The following is a 26,523-nucleotide window of genomic DNA, read 5'->3' on the forward strand; positions in this document are numbered from 1 at the left end:
GGCTGCTGCCAGTGCAAGCGATTGGGGTTTGCACAAGACTTTGTTTGGGGGAAGCGAACCGAAGTCCTCAGGCAAGGTTACGTGTCCAGAGTGTGGCGAACCAAACTACCTTTGCTTCACTTCACCCTTCTTCAACCACTTGCTCTCTGAATCAACTGACTGAATCCAAGTCACTGCACCAATGTGACTGGCTAAAGCCTGTAGGCATTTGCTCAAGGAGACAGCTTGTTTTCAGGCAAGATTACTCGTCACATGGTTCACCAAACCACTTCTTACAATAGTTAACATTTAATTATAAAATGGAAAAAGTACCGTCTGCCCTGGAATGTATAAAATTGCAGGCACATGCAGGTGTTGAAATATTATTGTAGTCACTGACACTTGGAAGGAAATGTGCATTTGTCCATTCAAACTTAGACCAGCTCTGCTAGTCTCTCTCCCCCCCCCCCCCCCCAGACCACAACATTGCCAAGAGCTTCCCGGTACAATCCAACTTGTTTGCGACTGTTCAAACAAATGACTTTTCCATGTGCGCACTAGTCCCGGATCTGGATACCTTTACAAAGATGGAGCATCTTCCCAGTTTGCAACTGTCTAAGTTCCTATCGGCTCAGAGGCCATACTGACGGAAGAATCATTCAACAGCTTGATTTTCACACCAATCATGGTGAGACATGTGAAGTCTTGTTAGCCGCAATAATCTATCAACATTAAAGCATCCAACCCACCTTCTTAACAATGGGTTGCATTTATATGGCACTTTACATTGTGCTGGGGGTACATGACACTAATATGTATCCATGTCAATACACAACTTATTGACCATAACATGGGACCTGTTGGAGGACAGTAGTCATTTCACATGGGAAAGAAATGGATGGCATGCAAAAAGAAATGTAAATAAAGAAACACTCCACAACGTTCAATGTAGAACCAAGTTGGCTTTTATTGTACTGATTTAATGCATTGTCAGGTGGGCAGGTTTACCAGTCCTTCACAATTCATACAGTTTTGAAATGGTGTTTAACACTTGTTTGCCCTTTCGCATTAACACTTGACCCCTCCTCCCCCAACATAACAAAAACAACTCCTCTACTCTTGCGCTCTCAGCCCTCCTTCCTTGCTTCCCGCAGTGCTGATGAGTCACTTAGCGGCCTGCCATGTTAAGACCCCGCTAAATGTCCTCTGACCCATCTCCTGGCTGACGCTCCTTTAGCTAGGCATTAACCTGCGGGGTCGCGGCGAGGACAGCCTCTCCCTGAGCCGCAGTATGAGAACGATTAGCGATTAGCAGAGTGGCTTACTGCTTCAGAGGGGCTGGAAGGGAGTGGGGCTTAGCAGCAATGCAGCTATGTTACAGAGCTGTCTTTAAAAAGGAGGAAGGAGGGGGGGCAGTGAGATGGACTAGACCTTGGGAGTTGTGTGCAGCCTAGCGTACATTTTGGCTATTGGGTCAACCTTGGGTGACTCACAAATTCTGGGAAACGAATGCAATAGTTCTGGGAAAAGGGGAAAAAATAAAATAAAAGCAGCCCATCACACAAGTTATTTGAGTGAGGCTCCGACCATGTACCCACTATCCTGGGAATGGACCCTGTACTTCAGTACTCCTCTTGGGACTCACGAGTGTCACAATTATTCAGGATCTGCAAATAAGTATTTTTCACATCTACAAATCCCTCTTAAGCATGTTGAACTCATGGTCCTTATATAGAGTTTGACTATTAAATTGAAATACAGCAACACTGAAATATAGTTGGCTTTTGTGACTGGAGAGAGCCAAGCTCCTGTTTTAAAAAGTGACACTACCTCTGGAAAGAGTCGGTCTGCTGCAGAGACTGGCCCATTCAAAGGAAGCCCCAATCATTTCACGACAGTTGATATGAGCTCTATCACAGACTTACATTACACCATACTGCAGCAAGTTTGCATCTTCAGTTTCTTACAATTATATATAATTATAATTTTTTTATACCCCCCACCCCCCAGAAACAGAAAAAAAGTTCAAATGAAGAAGTATTAGAATATCTCCATCCCCCAAAAAAAGCAATTTTCCAGGGAATACATTTCATATCCTGTCTCTGGTATCAGTGTGACAACTGGTAGGTAGATGCCCCACTGGAATACCAGAACAGTACATTTTTGGGCAAACATTCTAACACAGGTTTGTAAACATAATGTTTCCCTTGAGCTCAAAGGAGCATGTTAATTAACGAGATCATGAAATAAAGACTCAAAAGTTGATTTTCATAACCCATCCATCAAACTAAATCAGCATGAGTTTAATTCAAAAACCTAAAACAGAAACGCTAAATCGTCGTTCTTCCATAGTTCTGCTGCACTGCCAAAACTGGAATCGAGAAGAAAATAATACATTTTTCATCGTAATACAGATTTGTCTTCAGGTGGATGCATTCTTTTTTTTCTTCTTTTTCTCGTCAAACAGAACACAGCCTGTTTTCCTTTAAATAAGCTGGCGAGGCAACGCTGTAGTCCTAGAGATTTGCTACTCTAGAACAGCCTCCCAATTAAGAACATGTAACTTTAGCCAGGTTGATCCTGAGGGCTCTGGCTCTTCAAACAAAGACTAAAGCAGCTTTTTTTTACTTTTTTCTTTCCCCACTTGCGTTTTCGCCCCAACCCGTTAATTCCCCACCCCCCCCGTTTTACATTGGCGCCCACCCATACACAGGTCACACTCACGCACACACAAACCACCCTGACCTTTGTAGCCCCTCTTGATACTCCCTCACCTCTCAAAAAGGTACCACCTAACCTCAGACATATTCTTTACTGTCCCCCCCCCGAAACACACACACACTGGTCTGTGTGACCTGTAGCCAGGTGGTTGTAGTTCCCCCGTGTTGCCTTGGGGACCCTAGAAGTCTCAGCGACTCGACATTGCAGTGTAAACTAAACACGTTAAGGCACCCTTTTGCACTGAGGGCAGAAACACTGGTGGTGCTCAGGGTAGCACGCCCCTGCTGTCAGGGGACGGATACTCCTCATTTACCCATCCCACCCCCATTATAAGCCATTTATAACCCATGCACACACACATTGGTGTTACATCTCAATTGCTCAAGTGGATTCCTTTCCTTGAGCCCCCTACTTTACAATGAAAATGAGCCACTTTGGACCACTGGGATGCAGCATGGGATCTCCTCTCACGTGCAAAATGGCTTCATAAAGTCAAACACATAAGGCCCATGTTTTTTTGCATTGCTTTTGGAAAATATAAACTTTTTAAACAATAAATCATCTGTGGACCGCTCCTCCATAACAGTCCAAAATAAATAGATCTCCCTCTTTATTTACTTAAATACAAGTGTAAGTATAATATTTTCTCTGCTTTCAAAAATAAGTTTAATTTTTGTTGTTCATTTTTAGGGATAAGTCCTTCAAAAGGTAAGAAGCGTTAAGTATTTTTGCCCTACCACCCCCTCACATGTAGATCCCTTCCTCTAGACCAGTGTTGTAGTAATAGAGAGGTGGTCCAGGAGAAACCAATACGAGAAAAGGTAGGGGGAGGGGGGGCAGTGAATAAGAATTTTAAGATGGTGTACTGTAGCCTCCTGCAGCCTGTGGAATCAAAAGGTAGAAAGAAAGGGTAAAGGAAGGAAGCGGTGGCAGAGGGTCTGAATAAATAAAAAAGCCAGTTGGACTCCCCTTGCTCTGCCCACCCCTTAAACCACCTCAACACTGTGGTCTTGAAGCTGGTGCTCTAGCGCCAGGACTGGGCCCTGCGCTGGTCAAAGTCAGCGATGAGGCGCTTGATGTGGGCCAGCTTGTTGTGCAGGTACTCGCAGCGCTGCTTCTCCACCTGGTAGTTGGGGCTGTGCTGCAGGGTGACAGACAAAGAAATTAGAGACTCCATAATATGTTACATGAGAAAGCCATTTAAAAGGTTTGTGTTTATTTACTTTTATTTGACTGTTCAAAGTTCCAACGCTGTGTTTGGTTGATAACGCAGTGCCTTGAAGTGTACAGAATGCTTGCTTTTGTTGGCGGCCGCCCTGCGCTGACTCAGCCAAGCAAATCAACCTAGGTAATGTTAAAAAGTTCCCACTAATATTAACCCTTGGTTCACCCATTTTTGTGACACTAACAAGCTAGAGTCATTAGTAGTTTGCTAGCAATTAGCACTGGTCACATAAACTAACTAATGCACAGCGAGTAAGCCAGATAGCTAGCCAACCCTTTGGCTGTAAACAAGTTTCAAGTCTTCCTTCCACAACTGGTTATGACTCGTGGAGCACTGGTGCTATATAGCTAGCGATTAGTGTCATGTAAAAAGTGTTGGTCCCATGTTTGTGATCTTTTATTTCAGCTCATGAAATGTTCCATATGCAAATTTATTTCACATCCCTTTTGGTGAGCATGTCTCCTTTGCCAAGATAATCTGACAGGTGTGGCATATCAAGAAGCTGATTAAACACCATGATCATTACACATGTGCACCTTGTGCTGGGAGCAATAAAAAGGCCACAAAAAATGTGCAGTTGTCAGAACACCACAGATGTCTCAAGTTGAGGGAGCTGTTGCCAGATAATTGAATGTTCATTTCTCTACCATAAGCCGCCTCCATTTTAGAGAATTTGGTAGTATATCCAACCGGCCTCACAACCGCAGACCACATGTACCCACGCAAGTCCAGGACCTCCACATCCAGCATCTTCACCTGCGGGATCGTCTGAGACCAGCCACTTGGACAGCTGATGAAACTGGGGGTTTGCACAACCAAAGAATTTCTGCACAAACTGTCAGAAACGTTCTCAGGGAGCTCATCAGTGTACTTGTCGTTCTCAACAGGGTCTTGACATGACTGCAGTTCAACATAGTAACAGACTTCAGTGGGCAAATACTCACTTTTGATGGCAACTGGCACACTGGAGAAGTGTGCTCTTCACAGATGAATCCCGGTTTCAACCGTACCGGGCAGATGGCGGTGTGGGCGAGCAGTTCGCTGATGTCAACGTCGTGAACAGAGTGCCCCATGGTGGCGGTGAGGTTATGTATGAGCAGGCATAAGATACGGACAACGAACACAATTGCATTTTATCAATGGCAATTTGAATGCAGAGATACCGTGACAAGATCCTGAGGCTCATTGTCGTGCCATTTATCCACCGCCATCACCTGATGTTTCAGCATGATAATGCACGGCCCCAAGACGCAAGGATCTGTACACAAAGCTGAAAATGTCCCAGTTCTTCCATGGCTTGTATACTCACCAGACATGTCACCCATTGGGCATGTTTGGGACGCTCTGGATTGACGTGTACGACAGCGTGTTCCAGTTCCTGTCAACATCCAGCAACTTCGCACATCCATTGAAATCACATCTATATTTTTAAAAGGCATCTGTGATCAGATGCATTTCTGTATTCCCAGTCATGTGAAGTCCACAGACCAGGTCCTAATGAATTTATTCCAAATTTCCTTATTAGCTTTCAATCAGTAAAATCTTAGAAATTGTTGCATGTTGCATTTATATATTTTTCAGTGTATACTGCATTTGTTTTACTTACTTGTCTCATTTTATTGTACTCCTGCAACACTTCTTCATGTACTTCCTGAAAAAGTACAAACAATGCTTACAGTTACATGAGCAAAATGTGTTGACGTTTTCCCATACATTAAAAACAAAACAAAAAATCTGACCTGGTACTCGTGTAGTTTGTTATATTTAGACCTGGTACTAATGGTGCTGTCAGAGTTACCGGCAATTCCGACTGACGTTTCACTTTAACGACCCTCCAAGTAGCAATTACTAGTGGGAAACTCAAAAGAAAATATTGCTACCAGAGTTGCGATGTTTCACCACTGACCTTCCACCTTTTCAACAAAAAGATGTAGCTAGTTTGACCATATTGTCAATGCAAGCTAGCTAACTTAATTATTAGCAATGTTAGCCATCTTATCTAGCTAGCTAAAATCAAATTGGTAGAACAATTGTCTTCTGACTTCAAAAGCACTTGGAACACAATCATGTCGGACTTCTTATTGGGACGTTTTGCATTTCCGACGAGCACATGAATGCAGCATTACTCGGTGGTGAAGTTTGGTAGAATCTGGCCTGGTACTCTTTGGTGTAGTTTATTATAATTTGATCTGGTGGTGAAGTTTGTAATATTTTCTCCTTGTATTGTGGTGTAGCTTGTTATAATCTGACCTGGTACTCTTTGGTGCCGGGAGGCAGCCTCCTGGACTCGGTGTCTAGATGGTGGAAGCGGCGGGTGATGTTCTCCACACGGGTATGCAGGACGCGGTACTCCTCATACTCGGCGTTGAATTCGTCCTTGTAGGTCTGCCTCTGGTCCATAGACACCACTGCCGTGTACTTACTGTAGGGGGACAGCAGCACAGGTCAGCGACAAGGAGACACACAGGGTCCTTCATGTGTAATTGAGAGGGGTAAAAAAAGGAGATACCATCCCCCGAAAGGCTGATGATTGGTAGCAGTGGTGCTCTTCTGTGGAAGCCTTATGTCCCACATAGGAATAAAGAGTATTAAGTAAAAAGGGGGTAGTACTGACCTTATGTAATCTGGCATCACAGTGGTGGAGGATAGGTCTGACGAGTGGACTGGCCTCTCTTTAGTGTCTGGGGAACAGCAAAGACAATTATACTCCATAACGAACTGACAGCCAAACAGCTCTCTTCACTAGTGGTAGCCTTAAACTTATGAGCCATTCAAAAGTACTGGTATTGAAACAGTTGTTAGAGGCAGAACAAAGAGTCAAATGGACTGATTTCTGAGTCTGCTGTTCAGGGCAGGTCATTCTTTGACCACCTTAATATCAGACACTAAATATAATAAGTACTACCTACTAAATATCAGACCCCGAATAAATGCTAACCTCCCCCGTTATTGGTAAAGTTAATGTCTTGTGGGTATGATCTTTGTGCCTCCAACTTTCTCACTCATTCACAATTCATTCAGGATTATCAGTAATCATGGTTACATCCACATTAACGTAGAAGTGTTTAGAAACATTCTATTAATTTACAATTAAAGTGACAAAATGACAATACATTATTTACCATTTTCATATTGGGCACAACATAATCTGAAACAACCAAAACAAACTGCAAATACATCCAACAAGTCTGTAGAGTCACAAGCTTGATGTAATCATTGCGTGCTAGGAATATGGGACGAAATACAAAACTTTTGACTACGTTAATTCACATATACACACAAACAAATGTACAAAACATTAAGAACATTTTCCTAATATTGAATAGCACACACACTATCCATGTCTAAACCACTGCTAGCGGTCATCAGCTAACCTTTAGCTCGAAAAGCTCTCACCAGTTTGAACAACGCGACTCAAACCAGAGCATACCAGACCTATTTTCTCTCCATATCCCCAGATTCCTACCGCAAGCTCTGGACCTTTTCACCCTGATCATCGCAGATAGCTAGCTGCTATCCGAGTGACTACTCCTGGCTAATCATCTATCCGAAATCAAGCACCAATTAGCCTGAAGCTAGCCCATCCTATAGGCCCTCCTGGGCTACAATACCCGGACCCCTTCTACTGCCGGTACGGGGCATGGAACCCCGACAATCCTTCACGACTAGACTACGACGCAATCAGCTTGAGGGGGTATTCAACTGGCCCCAACAACGCAACGTCAACTGAATGCCCATCTGCTAGCCACAGCCCGCCTGCTGTCTCGAGCATATTGGACTGTTAGCTGAATAGAGCCATCGGCCAATTTCTTGGGCCACTATACCTATTTTGCCAATTGGACTTGGACCCCTCTGCTACTCGGAACACTACTAATCCATCGACGTCACTGCACGCGGAAGCTAAAACAGACTTTCCTCCGTCGAGACATCCCTCTAAGGCCCTTCTGCTAGATTGCTAGTCCCGGCCTGCTAGCTGTCTGAATCGCCGTGTCTCCGGCCAGCCCAACCACTCGCTGGACCCCTATGATCACCCAGCTACGCATGCCTCTCTCTAATATCAATATGCCTTGTCCATTACTGTCCTGGTTAGTGATCGTCTTATTTCACTGTAGAGCCTCTAGCCCGGCTCAATATGCCTTAACCAACCACTTAGTTCCACCTCCCACATATGCGGTGACATCACCTGGTTTAAACGTCTCTAGAGACAATCTCTCTCTCCTCATTACATAACGCCTAGGTTTACCTCCAATGTACTCACATCCTACCATACCTTCGTCTGTACATTATGCCTTGAATCTATTCTATCGCGCCCAGAAACCTGCTCCTTTAACTCTGTTCCGAACGTACTACCAGTTCTGATAGCCTTTAGCCGTACCCTTATCCTACTCCTCCTCTGGTGATGTAGAGGTTAATACAGGCCCTGCAGTGCCTAGCTCCACTCCTACTCCCCAAGTGCTCCCAATTGTTGACTTCTGTAACCATAAAAGCCTTGGTTTTATGCATGTTAACATTAGAAGCCTCCTCCCTAAGTTTGTTTTATTCACTGCTTTAGCACACTCTGTCAACCCGGATGTCCTGGCCATGTCTGAGCTTAGGAAGAACACCAAAAACCCTGACATTTCCATCCCTAACTGACATTTTCCGACAAGATAGAACTGCCAAAGGGGGCGGTGTTGCAATCTACTGCAGAGATAACTGGATAGTAAGACAGAACTATGGCTATGTACCCAAACAATTTGAGCTTATAAAAAAAATCTACCTTTCCAGAAACAAGTCCCTCACCGTTGCCGCTTGCTATAGACCACCCTCTGCCCTGGACACCATATGTGAATTGATTGCCCCCCCCATCCATCTTCAGAGCTCGTGCTGCTAGGTGACGTAAACTGGGACATGCTTAACACCCCGGACATCCTACAATCTAAGCTTGATGCCCCCAATCTCACACAAATGATCAATTCCGTAAACATGGGCACCCTCATAGATATCATCCTAACCAACTTGCCCTCCAAATACACCTCTGCCTTTTTCAACCAAGATCTCAGCGATCACTGCCTGCATCCGTAATGGGTCTGCAGTCAAATGACCACCCCTCAATCACTGTCAAACGCTGCCTAAAACACTGTCTAACCAACCTGGCCCAGGAATCCTGGAAGGATATTGACCTCATCCTGGCAGTAGAGGATACCTTGTTATTCTTTAAAAAGTGCCTTCCTCAATGTCTTAAATAAGCATGCCCCGTTCAAAAATTGTAGAACCAGGAACAGATATCCCTTGGTTATCTCCAGACCCGACTGCCCTTGACCAGCACAAAAATATCCATTGGCGTACTGCATTAGCATCGAATAGCCCCTGTGATATGCAACTTTTCAGGGAAGTTACGATCCAATATACACAGGCAGTTAGGAAAGCTAAGGCTAGCTTTTTCAAGCAGAAATTTGCATCCTGTAGCACAAACTCAAAAAGGTTCTGGGACACTAAAGTCCATGGAGAATAAGAGCACCTCATCCCAGCTGCCCACTGCACTGAGGATAGGAAACACTGTCTACCGACAAATCCACTATGATTGAGAATTTCAATAAGCATTTTTCTACAGCTTTCCACCTGGCTACCCCGATCAACAGCCCTCCACCCCCCACAGCAACTCGCCCAAGCCTCCCCATTTCTCCTTGACCCAAATCCACATAGCTGATGTTCTGAAAGAGATGCAAAATCTGGACCCCTACAAAATCAGCCAGGCTAGACAATCTGGACCCTCTTTTTCTAAAATGATCTGCCGAAATTGTTGCAACCCCTGTTCAACCTCTTTCGTATCATCTGAGATTCCCAAAGATTGGAAAGCTGCCGCGGTCATCCCCCTCTTCAAAGAGGGAGACACTCTAGACCCAAACGGCTACAGACCTATATCCTACCCTGCCTTTCTAAGGTCTTCGAAAGCAAAGTTAAACAGATTACCGACCATTTCGAATCCCATCGTACCTTCTCCGCTACGCAATCTGGTTTCAGAGCTGGTCATGGGTGCACCTCAGCCACGCTCAAGGTCCTAAACGATATCATAACCGCCATCGATAAGAGACATTACTGTGCAGCTGTATTCACAACCTGGCCAAGGCTTTCGACTCTGTCAATCACCACATTCTTATCGGCAGACTCAACAACCATGGTTTCTCAAATGACTGCCTCGCCTGGTTCACCAACTACTTCTCTGATTGAGTTCAGTGTGTCAAATCGGAGGGCCTGTTGTCCGGACCTCTGGCAATCTCTATGGGGGTGCCACAGGGTTCAATTCTTCGACTCTTTTCTCTGTATACATCAATGATGTCGCTCTTGCTGCTGGTGATTCTCTGATCCACCTCTATGCAGATTACACCATTCTGAATACCTCTGGCCCTTCTTTGGACACTGTGTTAACTTCTTATGGCTGGGGGCAGTATTGAGTAGCTTGGATGAATAAGGTTCCCAGAGGTGCCCAGAGTAAACTGCATGCTACTTAGTCCCAGTTGCTAATATATGCATATTATTAGTATATTTGGATAGAAAACACTGAAGTTTCTAAAACTGTTTGAATGATGTCTGAGTATAACAGAACTCATATGGCAGGCAAAAACCTGAGAAAAAAATCCAACCAGGAAGTGGGAAATATGAGGTTTGTAGTTTTTCAACTAATTTCCTATTGAAGATAGGAAGTGCAATATGACCAATATCCCACTTCATAAGGCTTCCACTAGATGTCAACAGTCTCCAGAACCTTGTTTGATGCTTCTACTGTGAAGGAGGGGGGAATGAGTCAGGGTCTGCCAGAGAGCCACAAGCTAGTGACCCTCGTTCACGTGAGAGCGAGCTCTGTTCCATTGCATTTCTACAGACAAAGGAATTCTCCGGTTGGAACATTATTGAAGAGTTATGTTAAAAACATCCTAAAGATTGATTCTATACATCGTTTGACATGTTTCTACAGACTAACGGAACTTTTTGACTGTCTGCTCATGCGTCATGAATTTGGATTACTGTGCTGTACGAGCTAACAAAAAGGAGGTATTTGGACATAAATGGTAAACTTTATCGAACAAAACATTTATTGTGGAACGGATTCCTGGGAGTTCATTCTGATGAAGATCAAAGGTAAGTGAATATTTATAATGGTATTTCTGACTTCTGTTGACTACACAACATGGCGGATATCTGTTTGGCTTGTTTTGGTCTCTGAGCGCTGTACTCAGATTATTGCATGGTTTGCTTTTTCGGCAAAGTTTTGTTTAAATCTGACATCGGTTGCATTAAGGAGAAGTTTATCTAAAGTTCCATGTATACGGCTTGTATTTTCATCAACATTTATGATGAGTATTTCGGTAAATTGATGTGGCTCACTGGATGTTTTTGGAACTACTGAACATAACGCGCCAATATATACACAGATTTTTGGATATAAATATTAACTTTATCAAACAAAACATTCATGTATTGTGTAACATGAAGTCCAATGAGTGTCATCTGATGAAGATCAAAGGTTAGTGATTAATTTCTCTATTTCTGCTTTTGGCTGGAAAAATGGCTGTGTTTTTATGTGAATAGGCACTCGCCTAACAATCGTTTGTGGTGCTTTTGCCGTCAAGCCTACTTGCGATCGGACACAATGGTGGGATTAACAAGAAGTGCATCTTTAAAATGGTGTAAAATACTTGTATGTTTGAAGAATTTTAATTATGAGATTTCGGTTTTGAATTTAGCGCCCTGCACTTTCACTGGCTGTTGTCATATCGATCCCATTAGCGGGATCTCAGCCTTAATTAACCTCCAAATGAGCTTCAATGCCATACATCTCTCCTTCCTTGGCCTCCAACTGCTCTTAAATGCAAGTAAAACGAAATGCATGCTCTTCAAGCAATCACTGCCCGCACCCTTCCGCCTGTCCAGCATCACTGCTCTGGACGGTTCCGACTTAGAATATGTGGACAACTACAAATACCTGGGTGTCTGGTTAGACTGTAAACTCTCCTTCCAGACTCACATTAAGCATCTCCAATCCAAAAATAAATCTAGAATCGGCTTCCTATTTTGCAACAAAGCATCCTTCACCCTCGTAAAACTGACCATCCTACTGATCCTCGTCGATGTCATTTACAAAATAGCCTCCAACACTCTACTCAACAAATTGGATGCAGTCTATCACAGTGCCAGCCGTTTTGTCATTGAAGCCCCATATACTACCCACCACTGCGACCTGTACACTCTCGTTAGCTGGCCCTCGCTTCATACTCGTCGCCAAACCCACTGGCTCCAGGTCATCTACAAGTCTCTGCTAAGTAATGCCCCGCCTTATCTCAGTTCACTGGTCACCATAGCAGCACCCACCCGTAACATGCGCTCCAGCAGGTATATCTCACTGGTCACCCCCAAAGCAAAGTCTTCCTTTGGCCGACTCTCCTTCCAGTTCTCTGCCGCCAATGACTGGAACGAACTGAAAAAAAACACTGAGGCTGGAGACTCGTATCTCCCTCACTAGCTTTAAGCACCAGTCAGAGCAGCTCACAGATCATTGCACCTGTACATAGCCCGTCCAACTACCTCATGCCCATACTGTATTTATTTATTTTGCTCCTTTGCACCTCAGTATCTCAACTTGCACATTCATCTTCTGCACATCTACCATTCGTGTTTAATTGCTATATTGTAATTACTTTGCCACCATGGCCATTTATTGCCTTACCTCCCTTATCTATTGCCTTACCTCCCTTATCCTACATCATTTGCACATACTGTATATACTTTTCTACTGTATGTTTGCTTATTCCATGTGTAACTGTTGTTGTATGTGTCGAACTGCTGTGCTTTATCTTGGCCAGGTCGCAGTTGCAACTGAGAACTTGTACTCAACTAGCCTACCTGGTTAAATAAAGGTGAAATAAATAAAACATACATACATGCTCCAACTCACACAAGGCAATGCAAGCATGCCATCATGTTCAAAGCATACACACACTTATTGCAGTGTTATTTTTTTCCCCCCTCCCGAGGTTTGAAAGCAACCACTACGTCACTTGAAAATGAAACCTTTGGGAATTGGGCCATGCACGCTAATAAGCAAGCACACTTTTCCCTTTTAACCATGAAACCAAACCAAGACATTAAGGCAGACTACCTTCGTCCAGGCAGACTGGGCTCTTGGCGGGGATGACTGGCGTTTGTCTCTCCTCCGCCTTGTCGCGGTGTCTCTTCCTGGGCCTCTGAGCGTCCACAACCGGCACCCCTCGGGGGCTGACACCAGGGCCATCGCCTTTACTGCTTCGCACATCCTTGTGCCTCTCCTTCTCGCGGTCCTTCTCTTTGTGCTTCTTTGACTTTTTCTTGGACTTCTTGCTACTGCTTGGCGAGGGAGGGGGGATAATGGTAGAGGATGAGGAGGATGAAGAGATGGTGAGGGCTGGGTGGCTTTGGGGACTGGAGCTGGCTGGTGGCGGCATGCAGGGGCCATAACGGTCAGTGGTCCTGCTCGGGGGGCTGGAGGTGGTTATCGGTGAGGGGGGTTCCAGGCAGGTGGAGCTCTGGTCCAGGGGCAGGTCCTGGGTGCCACGGCCCTCGGGCGTGCTGGGCGAGTTGGAGTTGGAGCCCGGGCCAGACTGATGCGACGGGGGAGGGCGTTGAGAAACCTGGAGCTGGGAAGGAGGGGGAAGGTGGTGGTGGTTGAGGGGCGGGCCAGCAGTGGTGGTGGTACTGGCTGGGAGAGACGAGCGCTTTGTGTTGGTGGTGGCAGCAGCGCTGTGGTGGCTGTCGTCCTCCTTCGGGGGGGCGCGGCGCTCTCTAGAGGACGAGGTGGGGATGGGGGTTGGGGCGGCAGGGGGCCCTTGGCTGGTGACATGGGAGATGCGGGGCTTCTTCGGCATCAGGGGGTCGGTGAAGTGAACCGGCAACTCGGGCTGGCACTTCTGCTAAAAGACCATAACCAAACCATCAAACAAGGATTTCTACGGTGAATGAGTGATAAAGGACCAATGTTTTCTTTTATCTTAGCAAACAATTCATTGCATAGGTTTAAGATAAAAATGTGTCTTTACAGGAGAGAACTGGTCATTTAGTTTGGCTCGGCTTGTCTGTTCGCTCTGCATTGGTTTGTGCGAGTAAAACTGAAAGTGTTTGTGTCCAGCAGGGTGTACTGTTGAGGGGTTACCTGTGGGGAAGCCGGGAGGCCGTCTTTAAGAGGACTGCTGGAGGAAAGTGTCTCAGTGGGAAGGCCCAGTTTCCTGAGAGAAAGAGGAGACGAGAGGGTCAACTGACCATAAGCCGCCGCTACACGGAGTCCCGTTCGCAATAAAATGGAGGGGCCTGTTCAGGGGGGTGCAACGTCGCAAAAACATTCAGACAAATGCGTTGTGACCTACCGAACCAAGATCCCGTTGACCTGAACGCGGTCATCCTCGGAGTAGCCCGGCCAGTCCCTCTGCACATCGCGGTACACAAAGTCCTTCAGAGAGTAAGAGTTATCTTTGGGGTTCAGGTTGGCCACCTGCGGACAAACAGACACGCGAACAAGATCAGCAGCGTCTAATTTTGTAGTCGTTCCTTTTCAAAAAAGTGCTGCCCAATAATTTGGGATCATTAAAAGCAACAAATACAACCGCTGGTAATATTTTTGCCTCTTTACTTGAGTCAAACAAATCCTAAGGGTTAAAGACTTTTGTTGGTCCCTGCCCTACTTGCGTCAACCTGGGTATGAAGTCAGTGCATTTAATTAGCATTTCATCCCCAAACTCAGTGTCTCTGCATTCTCCATCACAACTTTATGCAAATTCCTAAGCGAGTCTGTGTGTTGTGTTTTATGTAGCCCAAGCATGGGGGTTGTCAGCATTGTAGTCAGACAACTCATTTGCTTTAGGCAAATAAACCAGTTTGAGTATGTTATCTATAAAATATGTGGTTCATGCGGTCTGTGTGTGTGTGTACACACACACATTGTCTGTGTGTGTACGACTAATGGCTTTAATGTATAGCTGCTTCATTCTTGCTGTGTGCTATGTTCAGTAGTGGTGAATGAAGGTCTTTGTACTCCAGGGAACAGGTCCTCTGTGATTTGCATTCTGTGGTCTAATGCTTCAGAAGGGTGAAGATTCCTAGGGGCAAACCGGGACATGTGTCTTCTCATACACAGTGCTACCAGTTACTCATACTTTAAAATATCTATGAACTTAAGTGCATATTTAGGAATCACTTTATATATCCACGTATTATTTATTCAAGCTCTAACCATCTTATCTATGTGTTCTAGTGCTGAGCGATTAACAGACATCGGTTTTTAAAACTAATTGACCGACATCGGTTCAACGATTAGAATGTCATTGTTAGGTTTTTTTCTGTGAGCTCAATGTGCACATTGCGCAGTTTCTCTAGAAATAAGATCAAGCCCGAGCGGTGCGATGTAGTAGGGAGTTGTAGTTTCCAAAAGGCCAATAGTGAACATAATCACCATGTTTTCTGTGCTAAACTAACTACAATGACCATAATCCATTGTGCTCGTACTTTCCCAGTTTGTGTTTCTTTTACATCTACAAGTTAAAGAAGAACGTGTGATCAATATTAACTCGAGAGCAGTTGCTTCGCAAGGTATCTCTACCTGAAAATACATGATCTACTGCAAGTGATTGATAGCTGATATTCAGCAGTCATAAAAGCATCCCTTATTTACGTTGAAGAACTTCTCAAATAATGATTTTGCCGGACAGCGTAGGCAGCAGCTCTATAGAAATGACTTGGAATGAAATAGTAATCAAATAATAATGTATGTAATAATTACAACAACTTATTTAAGTGATAATGTAATGGGCAGTCGCTACCATTTATGGGACTTTTATTATTTTATTCTGTGTGTTCAACCCACATATTGCATGTAATTATTATTATTATTTTTTAAACGTGATTATAAAAAAGATTATCAGCGCTAATGTGTTCCCCTACCAGTTTCGGGGAAGGCTCTAGATTTGTTGGCCCCTTCTCCCCCCGGTTTCATCAAAAACTACCTATGAAACACTATCCTGCACCCTCTTGGTTACTTGTTGCAGGGCACTAGCCTTACTTGTTGCAGGGTGCTCCCCAGAGAGCTGCGGTCCTTCTGGCTGACCCCGTCCCGTTGCAACCTGGCCAGTAGCTCCAGCTTCTTGTAAGAGCGCAGAGCCAGCAGGTGGACGAGGCGGTCGCGGTAGGGCCGCTGGGACACCGGGTTGTTGGCAAGGCACTTGCGGATGGTGTTGGCTGGGTTGATGGGGGTGGAGCGTTTGCGCTCCGCAACTGGTTCGGAGCCTGACGGCGCTGGCTTGCGGATCTGGACTTTCTTACCTGATGTTAGAGGGGTGAGGAAGGCATAGACGAGAAATGTATTTATTTGATCTGTTTTTGGTTGCTCTTATGCTTAAAATGGACCAATTAAAATGTTTTCTTGCTAATACCTCAGAATTGAGTTTACAGCATAAATGACTAACTCGCTAACTTGCAGCTAAGTCACTTGCTGTCAATCCCACAATGACATTTTTTATCAACATGACAACAATGTTATAGGGTTATTGGATACTGACTGAAAGATAAGGACAAAAGCCAGCAGACACTTGGAACCCTAGAGGGTCAAAGTCATTAGGCAACCATTTTGTGTTCGGAAATGTATGTGGATTGAATTTGAACTAACCGTGCACTACTAGTACGAGTTGAATCATACAAGCCTGATTTGAAGAGACTGAGTTCCCAATGTAAATGTCATTAAGAGCCTACATAGAATCTGGCCCCCAGCTCATTAGTCTTCTGCTTAGTCAGGATGCCTTGACATCTCTTCATACTGTTCTCAGTGATCATGAAAACCTAAAGCTCTTTAAGAGATTAAGGTTAGAGAGAAACTTGTACCCTCGTCTGCCCCCTAGTCCCTTCGTCTGGGCAAATGCTGATAGACATGCGAGAGATCTCTAAGCACACAAACCACACACATTTTTGCTGTCTCAGCCTGGTGAGACTGAGGCAGGTATGAGTTGTGTCTGCAAGCATTTGACCAGCCTAGTGAGTCTATACAGTGAGAGATAAAGGACTGCAAGACAACACAGCAAGTCTGTTGGTTTCCTAACAGAATTACATGGTTTCTGCCATGATATGCATGTGTTTAGTTTAGTGTACTAAACTCTGAATGACATCAAGTAAATAGGCTCTTATTTATGACAAACACTGTATAGGGTCCCAGACCAATATACCTAACTGACATACCCTAAACAAACAAGATAAAATGCAGGTTAGGGCTCATTTTTGCTAATGTTAATAGGGTGCTTCTATTGAGCCAGCTGTTACATGCCCAAACTCCACCCCTTTCCTCTGCTCCTCTCTCAGTTTCCATCTGAGCCATTGTATGCAAATGAATTCCCAAGGGAAAGAGGGTTTAACTGACTAAGTTTCTGAGTGGGTGGGACTTCAAGTTCAGAGCCACGACGAGTAAAGCAGATTTCAGGGATTCCTGCAGTCAACTATAGTTCAAGATTGACGTTAAGAGGCATTAGAATAAACCTCCCACCAAAGATAAGAATGTGCTTACTGTTGAATTTTGTTAGACAGACAATACCAATTTATATGTGGATAACTGTTAGTTTATTTCTACTGGTAAGCCCTGACCCCACCCCCCCCCCCCTCCCCTCCACTAGGGCCCTATAAAATCTGTTAAATGCTTTGCCCTACTCAGTTTTTTCCCCAAAATTAAATTGATTCCTCCATTTTGTTTTTACAGGTTTCAGATTTGTTCATGTTTTTGCTCTCAAAAAAAAAAATCACAATTAGTTTAATTTAAGTCAGATAAGAACAAATTCTTATTTACAATGACGGCCTTGGGGCAGAACGACTGATTTTTTTACATTGTCCGCTCAGGGATTTGATCGAGCAACCTTACGGTTACTGGCCCAACGCTCTAACCACTAGGCTACCTGCCGCCCTTGTTTTTATTATAGATTTAGGTGTTTTAAGTCCAACATAATTATTTTGGGGGCGTAGATATCCTTTTATTCAAGTGTGCACCAGCAAGAGACTTGCTTGGTTAGAGGTGTTTCTGTAGCACACACGTGATTGCAGTTTGCTAAACAAATCACCACTGGATTGATGCAAATAATCATGATATCATTCTGCCTGGTAGAGCGACTACTTTGTAGGCAACGTTTAATTGAGGTTTTTGAGAAAGCATTTCCAGCTACTGGGAAACGGTTGTCATTAGCATAATCGCTAACAGCGACACAAAGTGTTATACAAATGCTCACACACACAGAGGGGAATGTCCACACGGTTTCCTCTTGAGAAAGATGAAGGAAAATACAAATCACTTATGCATTTTGTTCATGTCTTATAATCTTGGGCAAATTAATACAAATTTGAATAAGTTTAATATATTTAGAAGCTATATATGAGTTGAATTCTGTCATTTCTGGATTCCGTGATTCGGTCATCACGGATTTAGAGCCCCACCCATGTGAGAACAAGACAGATTTATACTAGAATATATCACATATAAAGACATCTATGGGGAACATATTTTAGAGTTCTATAACTGGTAACAAAAAGGGCCATTTCTGCGACACCAAAACCTCTGTAGCAGTTCGGGGCTAGATAAGAAATGATTTGCCAGTGAAGCCCAGTATATGGTTCTCTGCTGTGGGAGAACTGAGTCCCAGGTCAGCAGAGGCAGATTTGGCATGACCAGTTAAATCAGATTGTTACATTGCACACTCTCAATCTCCATCATATCTCCACCGGCCAGACAGGACGGGAGATTGTGACAGAGTGAGGGGCCAAATTAGATTAGCTTTTACTTTTCCACTTGCCCAACCTCAATCTAGTTGCAGCGTATTAGAAAAGGCAAGACAATTGGTTTACAGGTGTGTGTGTGTGTGTGTGTTGGGAGAGTGGGGCTGTAGGCCAGGGTTGTTAAATAAGCACTACTTAGAGTGCAACTTTAACCCAGATTTGGCTGTGTTGGCAGACCGTCTCAATATTCATAAATAGCCTCCTTCCCTCGCCTTTTGTAACCACTAATAGACTGAACCCAAAGGGCTTAGTCAGGTACAAACGATGGAAAAGTGGGCTTTAAGTTCCATTGCTTTTGACCAAGCTAGTTCTTAAGAGAATCAGTGGTTCAAAAAGAGAGGTTAGGAAAACAAAGCCATTTTGGAGTAGTGGGACCCGGCCTGTGAGAATACTACTGTTGGGGGTAGATTAGTGCATGGAACTTGCCTCTGAACTGGCCCACAGGCTTAAGGACCTTGGTCCCCCGTTTGCGACTGTCCTCCTCGGCCTGCGCCATGCGCTCCCGGGTCACCTGGTAGGAGTCGTTGGTGGCACACACCGTGACTTTGTCCTGAACCGTCCCCAAGGACACCAGGTGGGGGGTCCCTGAGCTGGAAAGGATGGGGGGAATTTCAGTCATACAGCACAGGGTTTCTCACCTTGGACCCAATTCAATTAAACCAATTCCTCATTAACAAGGCTCAATGACATGGTCAAATTCTGACACCAGAGTGACATGCATTCCAGTTAACGAACAAGTTTATGTTGGGTCTTCAGTAGCGAGCACTGGCGCATGCTCAGTTTAGTTCCAGAGGGTGCTTACCTGGACACATATTGTTGGATGCACTCAAAGCTTCCCTGAGGGTTGTCCTTGCCCACATTGGACAGATAGAAGTCAAAGTTCTGAGAGCCATCCAGAGAGTCAGTCCTTGGGATCTTAATGCGCTGTGAGGTTCACATAAAAAGGAAAATTAAAGAAAATTAATTGTAAAAATGTTTTACCACAGAAAACCAGGAAGGCCTCTCTTTGCCCTCAAGATGTATGCATTAGTGAGGAATTGAATGGAGGTACTCAATCATTCTGAATGGGGTGTGAAATTGGGATTAATTTTGCTCTACTGCTATAGCGTCGGGCTGGGAAGAGATTTCGCTCATATTTGAATGTGAGAGTCAGTCATGGCAAATAGCGAACCATCTGTAAAAACACTTCAAGTGGGCCTCATTTCTCATGGTCTTGTAACATTATCCCTTTACAGTGATGTGTGTGTATTGCCTCTGTCAATATAGACTGATCTGAGCTATGGGATCTCAGATTAATGAATGCGAGTTTGCATGACAGGCAGATCTTTGAGGTCTAAGTTGCTGGTAGTGTGTGTGTTGACAGTCTGCAGCTGGGCCCAAAGCACAGGTACCAGACTAGGGTTGCTACATTCTGGGAAATTTCAATAAATTCCCTGGTTTTTCTAAAATCCTGGTTGGAGGTTTCCAGATTTACTGCTTTCTCCCCCCTGATGCTGGGAATCCACAAAAATTAGATATTGGGAAAACCAGGGAATTTATGGAAATTTTGTAACCTTAGTCTGGTCCCTGTGCTCTGGGCCCAGTTGCAGACTGTTAGAGCAGTATTTATAGATCTTGGGACATTGGAGAGTTAAACTCTTTATAGTGCACAGCCAGGGTAGTCAGGGGTTAACCGGATGCTTTCAGAGGGGTATGAAGTGTCAGGCAACAAGCCACCACACCTCGTAGCTGAACAAATTCACATTTCACTGAAACCAAGACAATCATTGGGTCTTCAACAACATTGGTCATCATTTTCAGCACTCAAATGTTAACTTATTCAACCTTTCATGGTTGATCTACAAAACTCAGTCTACCAGCCACAGGGTTGGTCCGTAGTACTGTAGTCAAAATGAAGATTTTACGTGTGAACATACTTACCCCTTGGAGTCCCTTGAATTGTATTGTTGGCCGCGAGGACGGTACATTCTGAAAAAGAGAGGACAGGGATTGGACATCTTCAACGCAAGTGTTGACTGCGAGATTGACATTTGACTGATTATGATGGAAAATCTCTGTTACAATTGGAGTATCACTGAGCTGTGGTTGAGAAAAACACCCAAAGCGTTTTCTAATTTAGTGACAAAATTAGGCTATTCTGTTACTACTGGTGACAAAATTAGGGTATTCTGTTACTACTATCCTACTGATGTGCTATAGCTAGCATGTTTATAGTTTCATACATTTGTGACGAGTAAAAGTAGGAATTAAGAGCAGGAATTAGCAACTCCACTCGCCTAAATCATAGGCATCTCAAACAAAGTGGTCAGGAATATCAGCTTTTCCTCAGAATTTAGCAAATGGAATTTATGTCAGATTATGATAGTAAATCACATGTATTCCAATTACATCAGCAGGTTGCATATAATGGTGGCACCATGAGGAAACATCGGCACTGCAGAATAGGTTCTTCACTGGCTGTTTTGAAACTTCAGGAACTTCCCTCCAGCAACTTTCCCTTAACAGTGTACACCGAAAATGATTAGGGTAAGTAAACTTGCACAGGGATAGACCATACGAACATTTCCCAAAGTTTGTTTCCTGGGCAGGGCTTACAGGCCACAAACCATTTTCTGAGCTCACAACATCAATTCTAAACAACAAAATCCCAATAACACACAGCCTAAGCCACACAAAATTCATGAGTTAGCGTATATTTGTGGCTCTTCAGCATAAATATCTTTAGAGTAGGCTAAAGCCTAGTCTCAAATAAACAAGGTTTTATTTCTGGGTTTCTAAGAAAACTCGTTGCCATACTCCCATCATTCAGCCGTTTCCTAACAAACATGTATCACCATTTTATTTTGATATGTCCTCAAACAATAGGTAAGTGATAGTTTACACTAAAAAAAAGTGCAGTTCATTTCACACACACCAAACTAACTAGCTACAGTCCATTAGCCCATGATGAGTAAAGTTCTGTAAAGTAAACAGTGTTCTCTTGCATTTGGTCTGAATGCTGAATTCGGCACAGTTTCCTCTACAGAAGTTTGTAGAACCAGCCACAGCATTTCACCCATCCCCCAACACACACTCCCAGACCATCCAGTCCACACATACACACTCCTGATCACATTTCATGCCACCACACAGTGCCAGGGCTAGGCAGCTTTCCCACTCCAGTAGATATAGTTCAGCCCCCACACAAATCAGAGAGAGAGAAAGAAACAAAAAGCAGGCAGTTTTGGCTGCTCAGTCAGCAAGAGATGGTAGGCTGGTCATTGCAGCATACAAGGCCTACTGTTATACTTCCAATAAGGTTGTTGGGTCATCAGAATATAGGCCTAGGCTAACTACTAGGACTTGGAATAGATTTTAGTATAGAGGTTTCATTATCTCCCTACGGCAATATACTTTGCAGCAAGTAGGTCTAGTCAGAAACCATTTAGATATAAAAACAGGCAATAGAATACAAAACACTTGTGTGATGTCTGCTAGGCCTATCACGTATTTGTGTGTTCTGTCAGATACAGTGACGCGATCCTGTTAATTTTCTAACTTTGATTGGCTTGTCCTAAGCGCCTATTCACCAAGGCACCTTCCTTCCCATAGCACCGCCTGACACCCTTTCAACCCCAGACTTTAATTAGCCTACTCCAGAGGGCTATACTAACTACGAAACAAGCTAGATCTACTCAGCGTTTTCTAAAGCTAGCTTCCCATTCCAGCTCAGGCTTTATCTATACTACGACTGTGGACATTTTTTTTTATCTGCCTGCCGCTATCTCTAGCAGGCTTGTAACTGCGCCTGTTTCTCAATTTCAAATGAAATCATTTTGATCTGGATTTTTTTATTTTATTAACTAGGCCCTGAACATATGCTACACCAAGTCCGACTAGCTTGTTGCTGGAATTATGTAACTGTTGTTGACAGTCCATTGAACTTCCCAGGGCTCCTGGCCTCAGTTGATCACAGGCACCTGAGGCCCGTGTGAGGCCGTTTACTGCATCTCTGAAGTGCATCCAGATAATACAGGTTGTACGGCCATCGGATTAACATGTTAGTTTATTTGGTCCCTACTAGAGGTTTACCGATTATGATTTTTTAACACCGATACTAGCTAGCCATTTCACATCGGTTACACCAGCCTATTCTTGGGAGTTGATAGGCTTGAAGTCATAAACAGCTCAACGCTTGAAGCATTGCTAAAGACCTGCTGGCAAAACACAGGAAAGTGCTGTTTGAATGAATGCGTACGAGCCTGCTGCTGCCTACCATCGTTCAGTCAGACTGCTCTATCAAATATCAAATCATAAACTTAATTATAACACAACACAGAAATATGAGCCTTTGGTCATTAATATGGTCGAATCCGGAAACTATCATTTCGAAAACAAAACGTTTATTCTTTCAGTGAAATACAGAACCGTTCCGTATTTTATCTAACGGGTGGCGCCAAGTCTAAATATGGCTGTTACATTGTACAACCTTCAATGTTATGTCATAATTATGTACAATTCTGGAAAATTAATTACGGTCTTTGTTAGGAATAAATGGACTTCACACAGTTCGCAACGAGCCAGGCGGCCCAAACTGCTGCATATACTGCTTGCACGGAACGCAAGAGAAGTGACATAATTTCCATAATTATAAGAAATTCATGTTAGCAGGCAATATTAACTAAATATGCAGGTTTAAAAATATATACTCGTGTATTGATTTTAAAGAAAGGCATTGATGTTTATGGTTAGGTTTGGTGCAACGACAGTGCTAAATCATCACCCGTTTGGCGAAGTAGGCTGTGATTCGATGAGAAATTAACAGGCACCGCATCAATTATATGCAACGCAGGACACGCTAGATAAACTAGTGATATCAACCATGTGTAGTTAACTAGTGATTATGTGAAGATTGATTGTTTTTTATAAGTTTAATGCTAGCTAGCAACTTACCTTGGCTTCTTGCTGCCCTCACGTAACAGGTCGTCAGCCTGCCACGCAGGCTCCTTGTGGAGTGCAATGTAAGGCAGGTGGTTAGAGCATTGGCCTAGTAACCGGAAGGTTGCAAAAACTAATCCCCGAGCTGACAAGGTAAAAAAAAAAACAGTCGTTCTGCCCCTGAACAAGGCAGTTTACCCACCGTTCCTAGGCCGTCATTGAAAATAAGAATGTGTTCTTAACTGACTTGCATAGTTAAATAAAGGTGTATATATATATATATATATATATATATATAAAAAATGTGTCCAAAAATACAGATTTCCGATTGTTAAGAAAACTTGAAATCGGCCCTAATTAATCGGTCGACCTCTAGTCCCTACAGGTTGGTTCCCTAACAGCATCTGTAAGGGCCCAGACATAATAGGCCTCTGCTACAGCAATTTTTTATCAGCACTAAATCTGCAATTCTGTTGCAGTGAGATATGCAACGACATATTTTGAGAAGGGTGATCAGCAATTGCCAATGAGAGCTTGCCAGAAAGGAAGCCAGTGAGATGTTGTATCACACATAGAAATTCTATTAAATTACTATTTATTCCTAATTCTATGGTATCGCATCACCCTGAATGTATCTGGAATCTGGTTTTCGACAAAACCAAAGCCAAATCGTTAAAGCTCTGAAGTTCACAAGCAATGGGATTCAATGAAAAATGTAGGCTATTGGCTAAATATTTAAACTCTGTATGGCAAGTGTGAATGCCTGACTGAAAATGTCTGCTTTGAGCCACAGCTTGTTCTATCTAAATCACATACTTGTTTTCACGAGACAACGTGGTCTTCACGCTAAGAATCTTAGTGTGTGTGACCCACGTACTATGTATGCCACATCGTTTAGTGTGCGCACCAACCACTATGCTGGTAAAACTAAAAAGGAAAGAGTCAGTGACTGCTAGTGTCATGGCTAGATGGGATCTAGCTTCTGTCAAATTAACGTAGATTTTACTTTTCGTAGCAGGTTATGAGAATTTACGCAGCATGTTAGGATAATTATCGCAAAGGGTTAGGCGAATGAGGTTAAGGTTAGAAAAGGGTTAAGGTTAGCTAAAATGCACAGAAAAATAACATTTGACGCTAATTTGACAAAAGCTGGATCCCTTCTAGCCGGGACCCCATTTAGAGGCTCAGCGATGTTGGGATTTTGAAAGTTGTGTAAAGTACAGTACTGTAGCTTTAAGGGAGAACACCAGATTACAAGTAAAATGCGAGAAAACACCAGAAATCGTCATCGAGTGAATAGTATTTTGAGGAAAACAGCAAATAATCCGATCAATATTAAAAATGGGCCTAGCTGTAACGTTTTCATAACAAATCGCAGTCAACCGACAACATATCCTAGGCTACATGACTGTGTACTTACAAAGATTAGCAACATTTGTCGTAAAGTTACTCGCCTGGGAAGATAGCTAGAGAAAATAACATTCACATTTAAATCGAGAGTTTAGTCATGAACATAACGCGCCGTAAAAAAATGGACGAACTTTCAGTGTGGAATGCAAGAGCAACTGGATAGGTCTATGGCCAAAACAGTAAAGTTATGTCATATGGTGTAGCCTACTGCCATTCCAATTTTGGGGGGGTATAAAACCAACATTTTGATGCGGATTAAAGGAAGTGACAATGCCAATGGAGTGAATTTGATAATTTGTGAATAAAAGGTGATTTTTTGGGGGGAGATAAATGTAAGTGGTAAAATACACGTAAGAAAATATCGACCATAGTGGCGTGAAAATGTAAGGTATATTTTTTTAAATATTGAGAAATGATTTGAACTCCCTATAATGGTATGGTAACAGTCGGTGATAGTGGCTAAATAAACACAAACGGTTGACAACTATCTGACTACTTTCAACATTAGCCAATTTATTTTGTAATTTGAGTAATGTCACTTCAGCTACTTTTTTAGTAGCTAGCCATTTTGCTAGGTAACGTTTAACGTTATCCGATAATATTTTTTTCTCAACTAGATTGGCTGTCTAACGTTTGACTATTGTCAGAAATTCAGTTTACGTCTGCCAACTTCTTTATAGGTAGGACGTTTGTCACTCATAGCCCCCAGATAACTAACGTTAGCTAGCTAAACTTGTAATGTTAAACTCTTTAACACATATCCAAACGCCCAAATACTGACTGCAGTGCCAATCCTCCTCAACATACGGTAAATGATCGTTAGCGAAAGATGTCACGCGAAACTGCCATCCAAATATTCATCTATTTCACCAAAGTACTTGAAGTAGAATAAAACTGACTTGGCCGGGGATAATGTAGCTCTAGACAGCTAACGTTAGCTCAAACTGGCTGTGCGTGGCAGTTTGTTCACCAGTTTTGATAGCCTCGTATAACGTAAGCTATAAAACATTCATTCAACTTACCTTACAGGTTTGGTGGCTCTCTATTGCTCTGAAAGCTGTCTCTGTCAATTTTACGTGCAATACGGTGACTCGATCGGCATTCCGTCGGCCACAATTCAGTCCATACCTCCCATCCTCGGAGAGCGCCGCCATCTTTACCAGCCCTCCACCATCGTCCCTCTGACGTCCGAGCATATAGCAGCTCTACCTCGCTAAAATTCAAGGGAGGGACTTCCACTTGTTCTAGATTTTTTCGTCTGATTGGGTTGACTTTTTTTTGCTCCCTCACAGACTTCTCTCCCTCAGTATATGAATGCTAGTACAGTTCGTAATTGTAGAACTATTTGAAAGGTGATCGGATCGAATCAGATGTGTTCTGTCCACTATTATGTCATATAGCTATGTAATACTTTGAATTTTTATCAGTCATGTCATTATGCTTAACAACAGAACAACCTTCACTGCTAT

General features: G+C 43.4%; 1 protein-coding gene across 2 annotated transcripts; it reads right to left on the reverse strand.

Moving 5' to 3' along the window:
• Window positions 1-921: 921 nt before the first annotated feature.
• On the reverse strand, window positions 922-26,265 carry LOC115142754 (RNA polymerase II elongation factor ELL2-like). Of its 2 annotated transcripts, none has more exons than XM_029682436.2 (12): window positions 26,077-26,265; window positions 20,648-20,695; window positions 19,530-19,651; window positions 19,154-19,317; window positions 15,987-16,246; window positions 14,299-14,423; window positions 14,088-14,160; window positions 13,062-13,845; window positions 6,540-6,606; window positions 6,176-6,347; window positions 5,532-5,576; window positions 922-3,841 (listed from the first exon to the last, which is right to left on the reverse strand). In XM_029682436.2, the coding sequence occupies exons 1-12, from the start codon at window positions 26,248-26,250 to the stop codon at window positions 3,725-3,727; spliced, it is 2,151 nt and encodes a 716-aa protein (XP_029538296.1). In that variant the 5' UTR covers window positions 26,251-26,265; the 3' UTR covers window positions 922-3,724. The 2 variants fall into 2 exon arrangements, with proteins under 2 accessions (XP_029538296.1, XP_029538295.1); XM_029682435.2 differs by having other exon boundaries at window positions 13,062-13,848.
• Between the last annotated feature and the right edge of the window lie 258 nt (window positions 26,266-26,523).

This window comes from Oncorhynchus nerka, linkage group LG15 (genome assembly GCF_034236695.1).
Source record: "Oncorhynchus nerka isolate Pitt River linkage group LG15, Oner_Uvic_2.0, whole genome shotgun sequence".
NCBI lineage: Eukaryota > Metazoa > Chordata > Actinopteri > Salmoniformes > Salmonidae > Oncorhynchus > Oncorhynchus nerka.

Excerpts from the sequence above, each read along its gene's own strand:
- LOC115142754 (XM_029682435.2), bottom strand. The coding sequence starts at position 26,250 with ATGCTCGGACGTCAGAGGGACGATGGTGGAGGGCTGGTAAAGATGGCG. Across the intron at positions 19,652-20,647 it reads AATTCAAGGGACTCCAAGGG|CGCATTAAGATCCCAAGGAC; the intron begins GTAAGTATGTTC and ends TGAACCTCACAG. Across the intron at positions 6,607-13,061 it reads CCCAGTCTGCCTGGACGAAG|ACACTAAAGAGAGGCCAGTC; the intron begins GTAGTCTGCCTT and ends GCTGTTCCCCAG.